This window comes from Emiliania huxleyi, assembly GCF_000372725.1.
Source record: "Emiliania huxleyi CCMP1516 unplaced genomic scaffold EMIHUscaffold_11, whole genome shotgun sequence".
NCBI lineage: Eukaryota > Haptophyta > Isochrysidales > Noelaerhabdaceae > Emiliania > Emiliania huxleyi.
Genome location: NW_005201792.1, coordinates 252,742 through 271,849, shown reverse-complemented (window position 1 = coordinate 271,849; position 19,108 = coordinate 252,742). Strand labels below are relative to the sequence as shown.

Genomic DNA, 19,108 nt, shown 5'->3' with positions numbered 1-19,108 from the left:
CGGCGGCGGGGGAGACGGTGACAGCAGAGGCGGGGACGAGCAGCGGCGGGCCTTCCCCGTCGTCGTCGGGGCTCTGGGAGTCTAGGCCGTGTGGTCTCCACCCTCCTCCTCCTCGGTCGGAGAGGTCGTCGTCGAGTGGCGAGCCCAGGTCGCTGTTGGCGTCGGATTGGCGGTGGGCGTCGGCGGCGGGCGGCGGGCCTAGGCGCGAGGGTCCGAGGTTTTCAGTGTACTTTTGTTCTCTCTCTCTCACTGTGTAGCTAAGGGGGGCCGCCAGGTACTCGAATTTCTTGTCTTCCACAGGGGTGCAACATCACAGGGGTGCAACATACATGCGACTCCGTCCGCCCCAGCTCGGTCGCCTCGGCCAGCGAACCCTCTCTCCTCGCCGGCTGAGCAGCGGGCCCGCTGCGGCGCTGCCAGCCTCGGTCGACGCGGTCGTCATCGGTGGTGGCTGCGTCGGCGCCTCGGCGTGCTATCACCTGCAGGAGCAGGGCCTCTCGACGCTGCTGCTCGAGGCTCACTCGCTCACGGCCGGCACGACGTGGCACACCGCTGGGATGCTGTGGCGGCTGCGCCCGTCCTACGTCGACATCGAGCTGCACACGCACACGCGCGAGCTTGCGATGCGCCTCGAGGAGGCGCCCGGCGCCGCGTGGACTCAGAACGGCGGCCTCTTCATCGCGGGCAACAAGGAGCGGCTCGCCGAGTACGAGCGGCTGGGTCAGACGGGAGAGTACTACGGCATCGCCTCCGAGGTCCTCTCGCCGAGCGAGGTGCCCAGGGTGCACCCTCTCCTCCGGACAGACGACGTGTACGGCGCTCTCTACTCGCCGACCGACGGAGCGCAGCCCGGCCAAGGCGCGAGGGAGAGGGAGAGCGTGTCGTCGACACGAACACGCCGGTTCTCTAGGCACGCTCGACCCAGCCGGGCTAGTCAGCGCGTACACCAAGGGCGCGCGGAGGCTTGGCGCCACAGTGCGCGAGGGCGTGCGAGTGGCGGGTCTAGTGACAGAGGAGCGCCTCTCCCCTCCCTGCTGGCTGGCTCTCCTCCTCCCTGCTGCCGCTGCCCTCCCTGCTGACCGCCCGCCCGCCGTCGCCTCCCCAAGGAGTACGCGAGCCCCACAGGGACGGTCGGCCGGCGGGTGGTTGGCGTGCACACCTCCTGCGGCCAGACCATCCGGACGGGCCACGTGGTGAACGCGTGCGGCGCGTGGGCGGGCGCCGTGTCGGAGATGGCTGGCGCACCGCTGCCGCTGCTCGCGATGAAGCACGCGTACGTCGTGACGGAGAGCCGCGCGAGAGGGGCGAGGGGCGGGGCCCGTGGACGGCGTCTCTTCACACCCGTCTCGCGTGAGCAGGAGCCGCTCGAGGGGATGCACGGCGGGCTGCCAAACGTGCGGGACCACGACCTGTCCGTGTACCTCAAGGCGCAGGGCAGCGCGATGGCCATCGGAGGGTACGAGACCAACCCCGAGTTTTGGGCACAGCCGGCGTCCGACTTTGCGTTTGGGCGCCGCCAGCACGACTGACCGCCGTCGCTGAACGCCGGTCCATCACCGCAGCCCATTCTGACTCGCCAGGCTCTTTGACCTCGACTGGGACACCTTCCTCCAAAACATGACGGGGCACGTGCAGCGCTGCCCCGCCGTCGAGCACACCGGCATCGCCTCGACCGTCTGCGGTCCCGAGTCCTTCACCCCCGACCACAAGCCTCTCGTCGGGCCGCAGCCGGGCGTGCGCGGCTTGTGGCAGGCGAGCGGCGGCACGCGAGAAAGCTTCGCGCGAGAGAGCCACACGCGCACGCGCGGGGCGGCAGAGGCCGCGCGTGGGGGGGGGGGGGGGGGGGTTCCGCCCTTTGAGGCCCCCGCTGGGCCGACCCCCCCCAAAAATCCCCCCAGGGGGGGGGGTTCAACTCCATGGGCATGATGCTCAGCGGCGGAATCGGCAGAGAGCTCGCCGCGTGGGTGCTGCACGGCGCGCCCACCCTCGACCTGTTCGGCTTCGACCCGGCGCGCTTCCACGCGTCCACCGTCGCCGACGCGCGCTGGGTGCAGGACCGGACGCACGAGTCCTACGCAAAGACGTACGCGATCGTCTTCCCGTCCGACGAGCCGCTCGCGGGTCGTGGCGCCCGCCGCTCCGCGCTGCACGACTGCCTCGCCGCCGCCGGATGTGTCTTCCAGGCGCGGCACGGCTTCGAGCGGCCGGGCTGGTTCGTCGGGCCGGACGTCGGCGCAGGCGCGCTGCCGCGGAGCTACGACTACTACGGCGCGTATGCGGACGAGGAGAGCGGGTGGCGGTTGGGCGCCGGCCGCGCCGATGTCGCCGCGCACGAGTCGCACCCGTACCTCGACTTTGTGGAGGGCGAGCTCACTTTTGGCTGGCCGGCCTCGTTCGGCCGCGTGGCGGAGGAGGCGAGGGACACCGCCCGAGACGCCCCCCCCACCCTTCCTCCTTTTCCCCACACCACCACGCGCTTCTCTGGCGCCACTCGCCTCTCCACGCACCTGCCTCTCGACGCCCACGGCATTGCGCACGCCACAGCCGCAGAGACGCCCGCGACTCGTCCGGCAGGTGCGCGCGGCGAGGTCCGGCGTCGCGCTCTTCGACCAGTCCTACTTCGGGAAGCTGCTGATCAGCGGCCCGCGCGCCGACGCGGCGATGCAGTGGGTGTGCGGCAACGACATGGAGGGGCGCGCCCCGGGCGCCGTCGTCTACACGCCGCTCTGCAACGCGCGCGGAGGCGTCGAGGCGGACGTGACGGTGACGCGGCTGGCTGACAACCGCTGGTACATGTGCACGGGCGGCGCGACGGCGTCGCACGACCTGCGCTGGATCGAGTCGGCGCTCGACGAGGGCGGGTTTGGCGGCGGCGTGTCTGTGGCCGACATCTCGGACGAGCTGACCCTGCTCTCGGTGCAGGGCCCGCTCTCGCACCAGCTCCTCGCGCCGCTCGTCGGCGGCGGCGCCATCGACGACCTCTCCGCCTTCCCGTTCTCGACGGCGAGGGAGGGACTGACGGTGGCGGGCGTGCCGGACGTGCGGCTGCTGCGGCTCACCTTCGTGGGCGAGCTGGGCTTCGAGCTGCACATGCCGGCGGGCGGCGCGCCGCAGGTGTACGCCGCGCTCCGCGAGGCGGGCGCCGCCCTCGAGCGACGGAGCGGCGCGCCCGTGCGCGACGCCGGCTACTTTGCCATCGACTCGCTCTCGGCGGAGAAGAGCTACCGCCACTGGCACGCCGACCTGGCGTGCGGCGACTCGCCGCAGGAGGCTGCGATCGGCTTCACCGTCCTGCCGAAGCTGCGGCGCGAGGACGCGCCCGGCTTCCTCGGCCGCGACGCGCTGCTCGCCAAGATGCAGAGTGGCCTGCAGCGCCGCATCGTCACGCTGACGCTCGACGCCGACGGCGGGCCGGGCGGGGCGCCGCCGCTGCACGGCGCGGAGCTCATCGAGCGCGACGGCGAGCCGCTCGGCATCGTGCGCTCCACCGCGTACGGGCACAGCATCGGGAAGCAGGTGGTGACGGGCTACGTCCGCTGCCCAGACGGGCTGGAAAAGATCACGCCCAAGTGGCTGCGCGAGGGGTCGTGGGCGGTGCGCAGCAAGCGGCGCGCGCCGCTGCCCGCGACGCTCCACCTCAAGGCGCCCTTCGATCCGGAGGGTAAGCGGATTGCTGGCGACTACTCCGAGGCGGAGGACTTGCTCGAGGTGGCCCAATAAGCGGAGTACTCACTTGCTCGAGGCGTGACGAGGGCGCGACTGACCGTGAGGCCGCCCACTCGCGCCTCAGTTGGAGAGTATAAACGCGTGTACATTCAGATATCTAAGACCATGTGAAAAGGGTCGCATAGCCTTGTGATCGGAGTTGTTTCTGATCACCTGCCTACTCAAATCATCCGTGGAGCACCGCGGTGCGAGCACCGCGGGATCTCTCGATCATGCACCGGCGGCTTTGCCCCGCCCACGACTCTCGGGTCTCGAGCGGTTTGCTCGCTCTCGGACAAGGCGGAGCAGAGGGGACCCGGGGCCATCCTGCACTGCCTGTGATAGACTGACTGCGACAAGTTGAAGGCCACGCTCTTCCACCGCTTGATCAAGGTGGTCGTCAGCTGGTGGCTAGCTTGCGCAGAGCCAGTGTCAGCACCGCAGTCCGATCCCGCTCCCGACGAGGGATGCGATCTGGCGGAAACGACAATTGCGGCCACGCAGTGTGCAAAAGCAGCGGTCTCAAGCATCACCTGACGCGAATGATCACTCCAGATCTCCCTCGCCTCCATCGCGACAGGCGAGACCCCGAGCGGTGTGGCGGCAGGGACTGCGTCCGCAGCAGCGCGAATGACAGCGAGTGACGCGATGAGCGATTGCGGGTAGCCCTTCGTGGCCAACTTGGCAGCGCGAATGAAGTTGAAGTAGCCGTCCCCGCAACTTGGGCCACAGCTTCCAACGGTCTGAGGGCAGCCACCTTGGAACGGGTCGGCCAGCTGAACGCTGCTTCTGCCTCCTCTCTGCCATCCCTCGTTCAACTTCTCTCCGTACGCCAGGTTCATCGTCGCATGCCACCAATTATCAGGGAAAAAATTATTCGCGCGGCCGTTGCACGCACACCAGCGGACGCTCGCCAATAGCACGTCCGCTCAGATGAGGCGCCCAGCCCTCTGCGGGATAGAGAAAGGGCCCAACCTTCTTGGACAGCTCAGCGGTCATGCCCGACGGAGGCAGAAGGAACCATGCCTTGTCTCCCAATATTTGCATCTGCCAATTGGCTCGATGGAAGTGAAAGGGAAGCCCACTGCCGGGTCCGCCAATGAGAAGATTGGTAGACGAGGGCTCCCGGCCGCCGTCGAGCTGCCGGGGAACGCCAAGCGTGGAAAAGAGCCTGTGGCAGAAGATGCTACGGCAGTGGAAGAGGCTCACATATCGGCCGCGGCTCTGATTGTGCCACGTGCTTGCGAGGTTCCTCAGCGTCCCGTAATCCTGAATTCGCAATGCGCGTTGTTGCTCGGCGGGCAGTGCAAGCTGCCCACCGGCCTGTGTGTAGCCTGGCCGTGATTGACAATCGTGTCGCCATATTCGTCCAGGAACTCGCGACTGGTTACTCGCAGAGTGTGGGTAAACGAAAAAAGTAGCGCGCAATTCGTCTACGTACGGCTTAGTGTGTGGTTGGGGTGGCCTCAGGCATCCCCAAGGGAGCCTCTGCGGTGCCACATAAGCAGCTGAGTGATTGTCGAGACTTTAAAGGATTCGTTTGAAGAAACGCAAACAAGACAAACGGTACTATGGTCACCAGTAAACGAAAATTCGACTTTGAGGGATCATATCTCAAAAGGCTGGGTGAGAGCATAGCATTATTGTTGCATATTATACCACATAAGGTCAAACTTGACCCCAGAAGCATCAAGAACCCGATGCTCCGGCTCGACTGTGCCGGCACACTGCCTCCTCGCGCACGCTGCTCGCAGGCCGTTGCGGCCCGTGGTGCACCAGAGAGAGAGGTCGACGCGTTGCCCCCGCCGGCGACCCCGCGCGGCTCAGGCCAGCCAGAAGGTGTGTGGTGACGGCACCGTGGCAGGAGTGCGGAGAAGAGCTCGCCGAACGCGAGCAGCAGATGGCCAAAGTGTGCCAGCGCGAGAGCCTCGCGAGCGGGCGCAGAAGGAGCTCGCCGTGACACGATGCCGGGCGGTGGTGGTGCTCTGGCGACTGTGCACAGTGGGCAAAGTCAGGCTGCAACAGGGCAGCACGTTGGTAGTGCTCTGCTGCAGCCTGGCCTGACATGCACAGGGCGAACAGAGGCGGTACTATCGTCCGGCGCTCGTCACCGAATCTGGGCGAACTTCGACCGCCGCCACAGCTCACCACGAGCACGCAGCGACAAAATGTTGACTGTATGGAAGTCGAGGCTGGTCCATAGGAAGAGGCTGCCGTGCGAGCCGGCAGCTGGCTGGCTCGTCGTGGAGTGTCGCGGCGACTTTTTTCGGTGTCTTTCTTGATAGTACCGAATACGGTACTTTCGTTTACCCACACTCTGCGAGTAGAGGCCCACGCTTGAGCGCTTCATCAATTCAGGGGAGGGCTTGAAGAGCACCGGAATCTGCGGATAACCCTCGGGATGCTTCTTCCGCCAGTCCTCCAGCGTCAGTATTGGTAGGTCGCAATCCGAGCGCTGACCCCAGTCGGAACGCGGAGTCTCACGCTGGGAAGTTGGCAGGGGGGGGCTGTGAGAGGAGGACGATCTCCGTTCTTGAAACCCCCCGGCGGAGGGCCTACTCCACGATGAGTTGGTTGGCGCGGGAGTCATCAAGCTTGATTCCCGAAAGCCGAAAGTTGGGCGGGAGTCATCAAACTTGACTCCCGAAAGCCGAAATTCCCGAAAGCCGAAAAGGGCCTTAAGATGAGTTGGTTGTACGAAAACTAAGTAAGTCGAGTTTTATGTTTCTTTTTGCAACGACGTAACGGAAACCGTCACATGGACATGGGGAAACGTCATGGGCACCTCCCGCTCGTATGCCTCGAGCGAGCGCGCTTTTCTCGAGTCGCTGGAGCTGCCGCCCGATTCCTTTGAGGGAGAGCTACCAAGGACAGCAGCTCAAGCCGACGTCGAAGTATCGAGGGGCACGGAGACTTTAGAGACAACAGGCACCGCAAATCGTGCGCGAGCAGCCTCCGTCCAGGACAAGGGGGTGAGAAACAGGCAGTTGGCACGGGTCCGGTTGCAGCTCATATGCTCGGGAAGTACGCCTGCTGTTGGTGTGTCATTGCACGTGTCCGTAACGAGTCAACAGTCCACCGCATCTCCGACTCCTCTGCCACGCGACAAAACGACGGCGTTGCCGCCGTCGCCTCCAGCTGCTGCTTCGTCGCAGCCTCCACCTCGCAAGGCGCAACAACCACCGCAGGCTCAATCGACGCCAAGATCGTCACCACCAAAGCCGTCACCGCCTCCCAAGCGGCCACCGCCTCCAAAGCCGACACAGTCAGCACCACGGGAACTCAGCCGCCAACCTGCACCTCGGATCACAAGCTCCGCCCAATCGAGCGAGGCCTCGCCAAAGGCTGTGCGAGAACCGCGCCAGCTCGATGCTGCAATGGCACAAAAGCTGTCCGCCGGCTCGGTGCTGCCCGCTGCGAAGCGCTCTGATGGCTCGCGCAACGAGAAATCCAAGGTACTCGCGGCAGCCAGCCCACGCGCCGTGGATGGAAGAAAGGCATGTTCTTCACCCCCATTGCTTAAAGTTGCTCCGCAGTCGGTTGAGACGGCAGACCACCCAGGGCACGGGGCTCGGCCCGGGGGGCTCCGCCGCGAGATCCACGGTAGGCTAGCGGGCGGTTCGCTGCAGATTCACGAAATTATGATTGGCGACAAGGACTACCCCCCGTACAGGCTCAGCCTGTCGGTGGATGGGCACCAGCACAATGGGAAGGACGGTTCTATGCTTGGGATGTGGGTCCAGCGAGATCGAAAGCCCAACAAGACGTTTTGGGACTGGAGGTCGCTGACAGGCGAGCTGCTCCTGCAACCACCGGGCCAAGAGGCCAGGGATGCCCGTACAGCACCAGGTCAATCGGCGGACGCATCCATGGCAGCCCTGCAGAGGGTGATCTATCAGGGTCGCGTGCATCCTGGCCGCCTCTTCGTGGCGGTGGGCGGAGTGGGCGGAGGCACGAGCGCGCGTAGCCAGCCGTACTCGCTTCGCTTCTCCGTCGAGGGCCGGGCCGGGGACGAGCCGGGCGACGCCCTCTTCTGCGGGACGGGCAGGCGGGTGGAGGGCGACAGCAGCTGCTACGAGGGCGATCACTGGTGCGGGCTCCGTCACGGCGTTGGCACGGCAACAACTAAAATAGGATTGCTCAGCGGTGAGTGGCGATTGGGTCAGCCGTACAACGCCGAAGGCAGCTTCGCGATGCTGTGCACCAAAGACGGCTCGCTCGCTCGCGAAGGCGTGTCGGGCGCAGCAAAGGCGGTCTTCCAAGGCAGCTTCACCTTGGGCCGGCGAGGAGGGGAGCGCAGTAGCCTCACCTTCCAGGACGGAGATCGCTTGGTCGGCAGCTGGAGCGCTGACGGAGAGTTTATGGAGGGGACGGTGCGGCACACCTACACGAACGGCGACGCCTACGACGGGGGCTGGAGGACCACCGGGATCGCTGGGCAAAAGCGCGGCGTCCGGCACGGCGAGGGCGTCCTCACACGAGCAGGTGACGGCGGCGACAGGCTGCAGGGCTTGTGGAAGGATGACTGGCCCTGGAGCATGAAGGCTGCCGGCTGGTGGTCGGGTAAGCGCCACTGCTGGTGGGGGGAGTATCGAGGAGATTGGGAGGACGGCGCGCCGCACGGCACGGGCGAGGCCATCCTGCTGCGCACGGAGCTCGAACCTGTCCGCTTTAGTGGGGCTTGGCGTGCCGGCCAGTGGTGTGGCGACGGGCTGCTTGCACTCGGCCCACGATCGATTCGCGGCACCTTCCGAGGCACGTTTCACGACTGCGTTGTGGCGCAAGGCTTCCTCGAGCCCGGCGGTGGGAGCTTCTCCGGCAGGCTGCAGGAGGGCAAAAGGACGGGGGGCGGCGTGCTCCACTGCTCTGAGGGGAGATACGAAGGCCGCTTTGCCGGCGACGAGTTCGAAGGAGAGGGCAACTTTGTGTCGGCGGACGGTACGGTCGAATTCAGAGGAAGCTTCGCGCGTGGGCGGCGCCACGGTCCTGGATACGAGCTGCGCAGGGGCGAGAACGGAGGCGTTGAGTCCTTCGAGGGGGAGTGGGTAGAGGGCGAGCGGCGACGAGGCATACTCACTGCCGCCGATGGCTCGAAGACGAAGGGCACTTGGGCGAATGGCTGCCTCGACGAGGCGCTGCCAGTGTGGCGCTCATGCACGATTGGGGACGGATCCCATTGGGAGGGAGGCTGGGTGGGCGGTCAGCCACACGGCAAAGGTGTCCTGAAATCAGCGCAAGGCGCCTCACTGAGGGGGACCTTTGCAAAGGGCGCACTGTGCCCGGATAAGGCGGCGCATGCCGACAGCGTGCCACACAAGGGCGGTACGTTCGATGGGAGCTGGCGAGCGGGCGCTCCGCACGGCCGCGGGCGTCTTACCTACACAAGCGGTGCCCAGCTCGAGGGCGAATGGCGAGGAGGAGAGGCGCACTCGTGCCGTGGGACGCTCCTGCTTTCGGGCGGTCACCGCTTCGATGGCCAGGTACGGTCGGGCGCGCCGGATGGGCGCGGCAGCATGAGGTATGCAAACGGCGCTCGCTTCGAGGGCACTTTCCGAGCAGGAGCTCCCGAAGACCACGGCATTTGCTTCGAGCCAGACGGGCGGCGCTACGAAGGCCAGTGGCATGGCGGCCTTCGTCATGGGCACGGGATGGTCACGCTGCCAACCTCAGCCAGGGTCTCTGGAAGCTGGGCCCGTGGAGCGCTCACCGCTGGCCAGAAGGGATCGCAAGAAATCACTGGCTCGTACGATCAGTCGCGGCGGCAGGCGGCGGCTGCCCTCACCCCAGAGTGGATTGCGGCGCCAGATAAGCAGCAAAAGCAACTTGAGCCAGAACCAGACCGCGTCTCGAGTGATCGAGAGCACACGGATGGTACTGATACTTCCCAAGCGATGCGCGGGCAGGTAGATCAGGTACCCGCGAGGCCTGACTTCTCCCGCCCGCTGCGCTTAAAGAAGAGCGAGCCGGCAAACGCCAACGAGCAGAAGGACGAGGACGTGGCAGGACCTCACTCAGACCCACCCGTCGGAGACGCGCATGGCGCTATTGGCATGGGTTCTGTGCCTGTCGTTGGTTGCGCAACAGCGCTTTCCGATCTTCTGCTCCTCGCTGGTGAAATCCCTTCTGAGAAGCTTCTCGGGCTCTGCTTGGCCAGAGTGGTGACCTAGAGGAGGGCGGGGAAAGGTCGAAAGTTCGGAACCCGCCCACCTCACTTCCTCGCCGCCATGCGCCAACTTCGTCATTGCCGCCAGTTGTGTCAGTGTGCCTTGTAAGCGTGTCGTGATGTGATCTGTGATCTGTGATCTGTGAGGGTCCGCCCGCAGGCGCATTTTGTATACCGAGGCGGTGCCGGGTGCCGAGCGCAGGCAGAGCCCACAGGTCGGACCTTAAGACAGCGTTGTAGATCCCTGGGCGAGGGTGGAGAGATGAACCGCCAAAAGATAAAACGAGAAGAACCGCCGTTCTCGAGATTCTGGCGCATTCTCGGAGTTTCGTTTTGGAGAGAGAAAAGCGCGAAGGATGTGACGGGAGAAAATTGTACTCGGTACTGTACTCGCCGGCCCTGGTCGACCATAGTCCATACGGCGCTATTTCTCGAGGGAGGAGTATGCAAATAAGTGAAGAGCGTTTTTTTTTGCTGAGTGCTGTCGCGGTGTAGCTACAGTCGATCGATGGCCGCCTGCAAGTTGCTCGGCATAACTGTTGACTCAGCCGCATGCCATCCGGATGCAGACGGCGACGTAGAGCGCCGAGTAGGCGAAGGCGGCGAGCGCCGCGAGCGAGGAGAGGTGCGCGACGCTCTGCGCGACGAGGTAGATGTTGACGGCGATGATGACGGTGGCGACCGCGTACGAGACGGCGAGCAGCGCGCGCCGCGTGCGGAAGGGGCCCATCAGCGGCTTGGAGGCGGCGAAAGTGAGCGCCGGCAAGACTGCAAACGGGAGCTGCACCTGCGTTGAGGTGGGCAGGAGGGAGGAGGGCGCAACTGGAGAGGGGGCGAGAGGCTACGCGTGTGACGGTGCGGGCGAATGGCTGGCGGGTGCGAGGGGCAGGGCTGCCGACTGGAGGACGTTGAGGTACTCGTTGATGTTGGAGAAGAGCGCCGGGTTGGGCGCGGTATAGGCCGCCACCAGCAGGGCGGGCCCGAGGGCGAGGGAGCGCGTGAGCGCGACGCGCTTCCTGTGAGTCGCGCTCGGCGTCAGCTGGCGTGCGGCTGGAGCGGCCAGGCGCGGCGGCGCAAGAGGGGGAGAGGGGCGAAGCTGCTGGCCGGCGGAGCTACTTGTGTGCGCCGCACCACGGCGCGAGGGAGAGCTCGAGGCAGCCGCCCATGATGATCTGTCCCGCGTACGTGCACACCATCGTCGACGCCTGGCCCGCGGCGAGCAGCCCGATGGCCCACACGTAGAGCGAAGTCGGCCCGAGGCTCGCCTCGAGCGCGTACCCCTCGGCGAGAAGGCCGAGCTCGCCGCACACGCCCTTTCCTCCGCCCGGCCGGTCGCAGTGGTGCGAGGTGATGGTCGTATCGGCCGCGCTCGCAGGCAAGCACGCCTTCGGCCCGTCGGGCTGCGTGGCGCACGCGGGGTCAAAGAAGCTCGCGTCGTTGGTGGCGACCACGGCGAGGTTGATGTAGAAGGAGAGGAGCAGCGCGAGCGTCGACTCGATCCGCGTGTACCAGATCGACTCGTTGACGCGGCGCGGCGTCGAGCGAGGCACGCGGCGCGACAGCACCACCCCCGAGTGCAGAAAGAGGTTGTGCGGCATGATGACGGCGCCGACCGTCCCGACGGCCTGCGTGACGGCGTAGCTCTGCAGGCCGGGTAGCGCCCACCCGCGCAGCAGCTCGGCCTACTCGCAAGCGGCGGCCTGCAGCGACGACCCTCTTCACACCCACAGCCAGCTGCGGCTCGTGCCGAGTCGACCCCGGTGTGGCCCAAGTTGAGAGAGAAGCAGACCGCCATCGCGCCGATCATCGCGCAGATGAGAAGCTCGAGGTAGCGCACGCCGAGCTGCTGCACCGCGAGGAAGGTGAAGGTGTCGAGGCCTGCGCGACATGGCGGGGCCGGGTCGGGGCCGGGTCGGGCGCGTCGGGAAGGGTCGGCTGTCGAGGCCGGTGATGATGCAGCCGAGCCAGAGGGGGACCCACCCTCCGCTGAGCAGCGAGAGGGCGATGGCGGACCCGACCACCTCCTGGATGTCTGCCTGTGGGGCGTGTCAGGGACGCGTCAAGGACGTGTCATGGGTGGCGGGGACCGCACCACTGGAAGTCTGCCGCGATGACCGCGGCCTCCATGTTAAAGTACACGACGTAGTTGAGCCAGCGCGGGTACCTCGCGCGCACGAGCTGGGCGAGGTCGCAGCCCGTCACCAGCGCCAGCCGCGCCGCGCTCTCCTGCATCACCAGCCCCATCATCGTCGCCCACCAGAGCACCCACGTCAGCCGCAGGCCCGTGTAGGCCCCCGCCTGCAGGTTGCTCTCCAGGTTGCCGGGATCGAGGTAAGCCAGACTCATCAGGAAGCCCGGGCCCAGGAAACGCCACAGCCTCCGCCAGCTGAAGCGGAAGGGCGGCAGCTCGTCCCCGCTATGGACCGGGACGCCGTCCGCCGGTGGCCACGGCTCGTGCTCCCCGGAGCTGGATATGCTCGACGCCTGGTTCGGCAGCAGAGCGGCTACGACCCGCTCATTGGTGAGCGGCGAGGCACCTGAGGCCACACGTTCGTCGAGGAAGGGCTCGCCGAGCCCCGCCGGGTGAGGCTGGCTCCCATCCGCCGACCTCTGCCACCGCGGCGACTCACGCCACGCCCGTGCAGGCGACCAGACCCGGCAATCGTCGTCCAGGGATTGGTGGCCGGCCGTATCGATCGACAACGGCGATACGGGAGGCACGGGTGGCGGGACGGGAGGCGGGCGAGACATACGGCGGCGGGGCTGGCGGCGGCGGCGAGGGCGAGGGAGGTGGTCAACTCTTCAGCGCCACGCGCCCTTTCTTTTTTCTGGTGTGTGTGCCAGTGTGCCAGTCCGCGCCAGTCCGCGCCCTTGTCGTGCCAGTGTGCTGTGAGAGAGGCTTGTATCTTAAGAATTCTTTTAAATCGTATGGCGCGGCTTCTAAGGAAGCTGTCAGGAGACGGAACACGGAGGAGCTGTATAGGTCACTAGAGACCCACACCATCGCTACTCGAGTACATCACCACAGCCACCAAGTCGGATACAAGTCGATGACAATGTGCGCGGCAGGACAAACCAAAGTCCAAACATGAGACGGTTACATACAGAGAGAGAGATTTTTAGCAATACCAAACAACTCTAAGACTAAGTTTTGTTTTTGATACATACACAAGAAGAGAGAAAAGGATGGACGGTCAGGCTACGGTCAGGAAGTAGGTTTGAGTTCACACTCTCCAACACTCCCCCATTGTCTCCGCAGTCTTCATGAATGAGGATGCGGCAGACAACAACAGCAGAGTGTGAATGTGTCTGAGCGTAGGTATGCCGGTTACCCGCCGGCGTCTCGCGGGGGCCGGGGCTGGCTAAGCGTCCAACCTTGCGTCTTCGCGAAGGATGGTCTTGCTTGTTGGCAAGACTTGCGCGCTAAGATGATCCAGTGAAGGGGTCAAAGCGCGGCCGAGTGGGCGGAGAGAGAGAAAGGGGAGATAATGAACAGGAGCTCGTTGTGGAGCTCGGTCATGGTGCGCCGCGAGCTGCAATCCGGGCTGAGCGTCGCGGGGCGGTGGCTTGAGCGGGCGCGGCGGGAGCGGCGGGCGCGGGAGCGGCAGCGGGGGCGCCCCCTTGCGGCGCGGCGATTGGGCCGTTGGGAGGCCTCGCCGCGTTGACGCGGATGAGCGCATCAGGGACGTGAGGACGATCTTCAATGCCCCGAACGTTGATGTTGCGCCACGGGCCGCCGACGTCGGAGATGGCAGGCTCAGTCTCAGACGTGCAGACCAGAGACGCTCGTAGAGAGGCGCATTGGACTTCTTGCCAGAGGCGTTGGACAGCGGGACGGGCTAGCGCGAGGAGGCGAGACGAGGAAGAGACAGCAATGAGGTAGAGTGGCATTGCCACGTCGAACAGATGCCCAACACTCCCCCACGACGTGGTAATCGCCACACAAGGCAGAGAGGGCGTGTGTCGATCGTCGCGTGTTCATCGCGTACAGCTCCGGTCGTGTCGAGCGGCGACGTCGGAAGTAGCGGCGGCGAAAGGCAGGGTCCACATTCGGTGCGAGATCTTTGCGGTAACTGCCGTTGCAGCAGCCCGAGAGCTGGTAGCGGAGGCAGCAGCTGCGATGGTGGTCCGTAGGCGAGGAGAACGGACCGGTAAGGAGAAGCAAGAGGGGATACTCGTGTCCACACAGCCGCAGTGCTGGCGGAGATGCGCTCTGTCGCAGAAGATCCGCAAGCACCCAAGTTGATGTTGCGGTTGTACTCATTCTGCTCAGCCTCCGAGCCGAGCAGTTGGCGGCCGCTGTGCCACCGTGCGCCGAGCCTCTGTGCCCAGCCAATCACCACGGCTCGCGCAGGTGCCCATGGTGCCAGCCAACGTATCGAGCGTAAGCCGGAAATGCTGTGCGGCAACACATCTCGCTTGTGTGCCGCACCAGCTCTCATGTCGGCCTCAGTGCCGCACTGCTCACCGGTCGGTACCATGTCCGAAGAGGCCACCGGCCAAAAGCGCATGTCTTGAAGGTCCGATACTGGAAGCCCATATAGGCACCTAACACAACTGGTCTAGAGAGGTTGAGGTGCGAGCCCTGGGGGCCCTGGGGATGGGGGGGAGACTACCCGCAGGCCTAGAAGGCCCGCGCGCAGGGGGGTGGGACATTCATTGAGACCGGACATGCATGAATGTGAGTGCGCGACACGCACACTTGGAAGAAAGAAATCACGCCCCGACTGCGCGTTGTTTGTTTGTTCGAGTCTACGAGAGGTGTGAGCCCTGGACCTTCACCGGCCTGTGCCTGGTGCCTAAAGCGACCCGATTCAAACTTGTATGCCGACTCTCGGCGCCAATTCCCGCGCCATCGGCAGCCTCCAGCTCGTGGCACCGCACGAGTACGAACGCTGCCTCCGCCGACGGGGAAGCAGCATTGCGCGCGCATTCTCGAAAGATGCGGTCAGACACCCCCCCTGACACTCGCCCTCTGGCCCGGGCCACCGCCCGACGGGCGTGCACCTCTTTACCCGTGTCAGGTCAAGTGGGAGCACGCGGCGGAGCTCCTCCTCCACCCTCGACTCTCCGCCTTGCCCTTTTATCTGCCAGTGCTGCCGCAGCTCAGCTTGCTCAGCTCCCGGTGCCTCGGCCTCACGCACGAGCAGCGCATGACGACAGTCGCACGGGGTCTCCTGCGGATGCGACCCAGAACATGTCTGCCCATTAGATCTCCACACACGCGCGGGTGGGGCGATACCTGGTCTCTCACTGCGCAACGATGCGCCGCAAAAACCGTCTCCTTCTCACAGGTCTGCTCGTCAGCAACTTTTGGAACCGCAGCTACCTCTGGGGCGATATTCTCTCCTTGAAGGCGGAGGACGGGCACTACGCGGCACAGAACTGCAGCTTGGCTGGGTTCGTCGACGGTGGCCGCCCGCGCCTCTGGAATGACACGGCGCATCCCTTTCTCGGACGCGTCCGCCGCTTTGTGCCGCTGCCATACGTGGAAAACACGTGCCTGCAGCCATAGACGTGAGGGGAGGGGGGGTATCCACTTGGCCCACGCGTGCACTGGCCCCACAAGTGCATTGGGGAAAAGCGCCGCGGGCAGAGGACGTTCGCCTCCCGTAGGTATTGCCGGGCAGAGATGCTGCGAGGTGCATCCAGGACGACGCTGCTCAGCTTCCGGGGGGCGCTGCATTATCCGGCGCGGCAAGCTCTGAGTCGACTCAATACGTCGGCACTACCAATCACTCGCTTCGGCTGCACGCGCGGGCTCATTTTGGAGGAGGTTGAGCGCCCGCCAGACAGCTCTGCGAGCGGTCCTCGCTCGGAACGGCAAGTGTGTGTGCGTGCTGTCTGTCAGGTGAGGCGATGTGACAGGCGCAAGGCCAACTGCTCAAAGGACGTGTTCAGTAAGCGAGCGCTCGCGGCGGAGATGGCAACGAGCGTGTTTTGCCCAGTGATCCGAGGCGACACACCCTCCTCGAGCCGGTTTTCGGACGCCATCGCCGCGGGCTGCCTGCCTCTTCTCATAGGCACCGACGCCGCTTCTCCATGATGCGCCTCCGGGCGAGGACTAACCGCCATTCGCCGACGCAGGCAGCTACTCGCGCTACGTCTCTGCAGAGACGGAGCTGGCCAGGTATGTGGACCTCCCCTTCTCTCCACGCGTGCCGTATGCAGATTTTACGCTCCGGATCGACGAGCGGCGCTGGATGGAGGACCCGACGCGCGCGTTGCTACACGCTCTCGGTGGCTTGACTCTGAGGCGCCTCCGAGAGATGAGATATGTGCGACGCCCGTCGCGCTCTCGCGACGCCCACCGCACCCGCCGTGCTCCTGCCGCACTCGCCTGGTTGCGCTCTAGGTCTGTCCGTCACATGCAGAGGCACCTCACCACCGAGGGTGCTTGGATACTGTACCGATCGCCGACATCGCGCGTCGCCCAATTTCTAGTGGAGGAGGCTCAGAAGGGCTAATGGGCTGCGATTTGCGGAGGACGACGCGTTTGGCAGCGCAGCCAGGTTTTGGGCTTCACCTACTTTCGCCTGCTGCAGTAAAGTGATATCCCCTGTCTTAAGGTCCGACCTGTGGGCACTGCCTGCGCTCGGGGCGCATCCCCTAGGTGGCAGGAGGGCCGAACCCACCGAGCTGTGGAGCGGTGGCGCGGTGTTGGTTGGTCCCTCCGCCCGGGCCCCAATTATGTGCCTCTACGATGGCCTCCTGCCCCGCGCGCTCAGCATATTTGAGCTGCCGTCGCTGCGGTCGGGCCAACGCGGCATCGTCATCGGCATGGGCGGAGGCTGCGATGTGCTCGGTGCACTGGCCTTCGCGCAGGCGTGGGAGGCTCGGAGCCCGGGTGCTACAGTGCTCTTTGCCAACTGCGTTTCTCCGCGGCCGATGCCGAGCCACGAGCAGCTCGCACCGCACCTGTGGCGCTGCCCTCCGAACGTCGTCCCGCTGGCGGCAGGAGACGGGTGCTACGGCTCCACCCGCCTCGAGCAGAGCCTTCCGCGCGGCGCCGAAGGTGTCGCTTCCGGCTCGCCAGGGCGCCTCGCCTCGTGTCACCGACCGCCCTGCCGTCCCGCAGGCTCTCCCTTTCTGCTCGTGGTGCCGGAGGACGGGAAGGGGCCTTCTTCTGTGGAGGAGGTGACACGTGCAAACACCGGGGCTATCACCTCCTCGCTCGCTCGCCTGTGCGCTCCACTGGAGCCGCCAAGCAGCCCGCCGCAGCCCGCCTCCTGCAGCCCGCCGTGGGACGCATCCCTAGGCGCGTCGACGCGATCCTCGCAGTCGACCTCGGAGGTGCCTCGGCTATGACGGGGGAGAGCTCTGAGTGAGACTCACTGCGCCCTCTGTCGGTCGACTTCGGCACACTGCACGGCGCTTGGGGAGGAGGCCCTCCCTTCGCACTGCACTCCCGCACGTTGCATCCCCGTTCGAGCCCCGCCTCGCTGCCCCCAGGAGACTCGCTGACGGGAGGCGTCGACTTTGCAAGCGACCCGGAGTGCGGCCGCGACAGGCAGGTGCTGCACGCGCTGCGCGCGAGTCGGATCCCGTGCGCGGCTCCCGCTCTCGCCCTTCTCCCTCGCCCAGACGCTCGTCCTCCCCGACCAACCCACCCTCCCACCCCTCTCGGCACTATGGCCCCCTCACGCCCATATGGCGCCGCCCGTGACGCCACACGCCGGAGCTCGCAGGTGCACCCACCTCGTCCTCGGACCCGGCTGCGATGGAGAGTCCGCCGTCGGCGCCATGCGCGCCGCCGTCCGCCACGTGGATGAGAGCGGCGCGCTTCTCGGCGTGGTGCCTCTCGCGCCGCTGCTGGAGCCGCTCTGCCGGCACTCCGCCCCGCTCGCGCCCAACCGCACGCCAAACATCATCAAGAGCGCGCTCGAGCGCGCCGCCGCGCCGCCCGAGGCTGCCGACGAGGGGGACGGCGAGGGGAGCGGCGCCGCGCGCCCCGACTTGTGCACAATCAATCGGCACGGAAACACGGCGCACGTCCCTTGGTCGTGGCTCACGGTTGCACTCGCGATCAAGCTCTCTGACGCATGAACATGTTTTGACTTCGTGGTGACGGTTTGTGCCTGCAGGTTGTGTTTTGTTTACTCTCCTGCCTCAAGGTTATCCAGGGGATGCTAGAGAAGCGTGCTGCTACCGCCAGGCGGTGACGCATGAACATGAACAAGCACCTCCCATATCTCCGCCCCGCGCGCCCGGCAGTATATGTAGAGCCGCACCCAGATCAAGAGACGTCTCGGGTCGTGTGCGTGTACATATTTGCGGCTACTGTGTATTTCTCCTTTAGGGTCGTACATGTACTCCCGGAGTTCACCAGTACCAGTACAACGTCAGACAGTACGTGATGGAGAATAGTTTCTCTACTTTCAGTGACCCAGACTGGGCTCCGGGCGGCCGCGCTGGGCTCCGGGGCCGCGCCCCAGCCCCGGGCTTCGAAGAGGGTGAAGCTTTATCTTTCCGACGCGGTACAAGAGGCGTCGGCAGCGACGATATAAGCCCCCGAGAAGAAGAAATTACGGCCGTAGTAGGGTGGTGCTCCCGGATTTGGCCCTACGTGGTACGTCAGCTCAAAGCTACTGAGCCCGGCGGGGTACGTGAAGCAGACGAACTTGGGCATCGTGTAGCGCATTGGCTCGCCGCGCAGGCGTGCAGTCACATTCACGCTCGACTGGGGGAAGAGGCCAGCCCCCTCGCTGCCGTCGGTTGCGCACGTCTTTATGTCGACGACCGCATTGCTCGGACCCCGGGCATACCCCGAGACGCCGTTGCTCGGGCACAAGTCATAGTCCTCGCAGGTGAAGCCGCCGCTAGGACCCGCGAGCACATCGAGCCACGTCACCGGGTTATCACTGCCGATGCCCTCTCGCAAGGCTGTGACGAGCTTGCAGCCAGCCGAGGGAGTCGTCACTTCCAAGTACTCGTCGCCCTTGATGTTGTCGCACAGGTAGTATGAGAGCGCGTGCCCCTCAGGAACGCCGTCCTCCCCACCTCCATGATGAAAGTAGTCAAGGATGCCACACGCCTGGTGATCGGACCCAGTGAAGGTGAGGCACAGTGCGGCATGAGACCATTCAGATTCGGTGGTCATGCAGGGCTATACTCGAGGGTTTACCTCAATCGATTCTGACAGAACCCCGTCGACCCCCGTGTCGATGTCGAAGAAGCAAAAGTCGAAAGCTGCACAGCGGGTCGCACGGGGTTCTGTCAGCGTTGTGCAGCTGTGCGCGG

The 19,108-nt window shown here is 65.3% G+C and overlaps 5 protein-coding genes across 5 annotated transcripts; 3 read left to right on the top strand and 2 right to left on the bottom strand.

Moving 5' to 3' along the window:
• Nucleotides 1-329: 329 nt before the first annotated feature.
• Nucleotides 330-3,720, top strand: EMIHUDRAFT_97687 (sarcosine dehydrogenase; the record flags this gene model as incomplete). Its single annotated transcript, XM_005791842.1, has 6 exons — nt 330-773; nt 1,107-1,280; nt 1,359-1,456; nt 1,581-1,734; nt 1,899-2,402; nt 2,575-3,720. 6 exons carry the CDS (start codon nt 330-332, stop codon nt 3,718-3,720), a joined length of 2,520 nt encoding a protein of 839 aa, XP_005791899.1.
• An 858-nt stretch (nt 3,721-4,578) lies between these two features.
• Nucleotides 4,579-6,718, bottom strand: EMIHUDRAFT_199934 (hypothetical protein; the record flags this gene model as incomplete). Its single annotated transcript, XM_005791841.1, has 7 exons — nt 4,579-5,028; nt 5,403-5,436; nt 5,562-5,632; nt 5,706-5,765; nt 6,083-6,190; nt 6,491-6,553; nt 6,638-6,718. 7 exons carry the CDS (start codon nt 6,716-6,718, stop codon nt 4,579-4,581), a joined length of 867 nt encoding a protein of 288 aa, XP_005791898.1.
• A 1,240-nt stretch (nt 6,719-7,958) lies between these two features.
• EMIHUDRAFT_41564 (hypothetical protein) lies at nt 7,959-9,353 on the top strand (the record flags this gene model as incomplete). The annotated part of the gene is made up of 2 exons (XM_005791840.1): nt 7,959-8,156; nt 8,502-9,353. Coding segments are annotated over 2 exons (1,050 nt in total), but the record flags the coding sequence as incomplete, so codon positions are not given.
• A 1,059-nt stretch (nt 9,354-10,412) lies between these two features.
• EMIHUDRAFT_199932 (hypothetical protein) lies at nt 10,413-12,619 on the bottom strand (the record flags this gene model as incomplete). Its single annotated transcript, XM_005791839.1, has 5 exons — nt 10,413-10,655; nt 10,776-10,884; nt 11,000-11,550; nt 11,625-11,746; nt 11,956-12,619. The coding sequence occupies 5 exons, from the start codon at nt 12,617-12,619 to the stop codon at nt 10,413-10,415; spliced, it is 1,689 nt and encodes a 562-aa protein (XP_005791896.1).
• Nucleotides 12,620-16,558: 3,939 nt separating this feature from the next.
• EMIHUDRAFT_199930 (hypothetical protein) lies at nt 16,559-18,030 on the top strand (the record flags this gene model as incomplete). Its single annotated transcript, XM_005791838.1, has 6 exons — nt 16,559-16,883; nt 16,947-17,052; nt 17,127-17,161; nt 17,321-17,382; nt 17,597-17,881; nt 17,953-18,030. The coding sequence occupies 6 exons, from the start codon at nt 16,559-16,561 to the stop codon at nt 18,028-18,030; spliced, it is 891 nt and encodes a 296-aa protein (XP_005791895.1).
• Nucleotides 18,031-19,108: the final 1,078 nt, after the last annotated feature.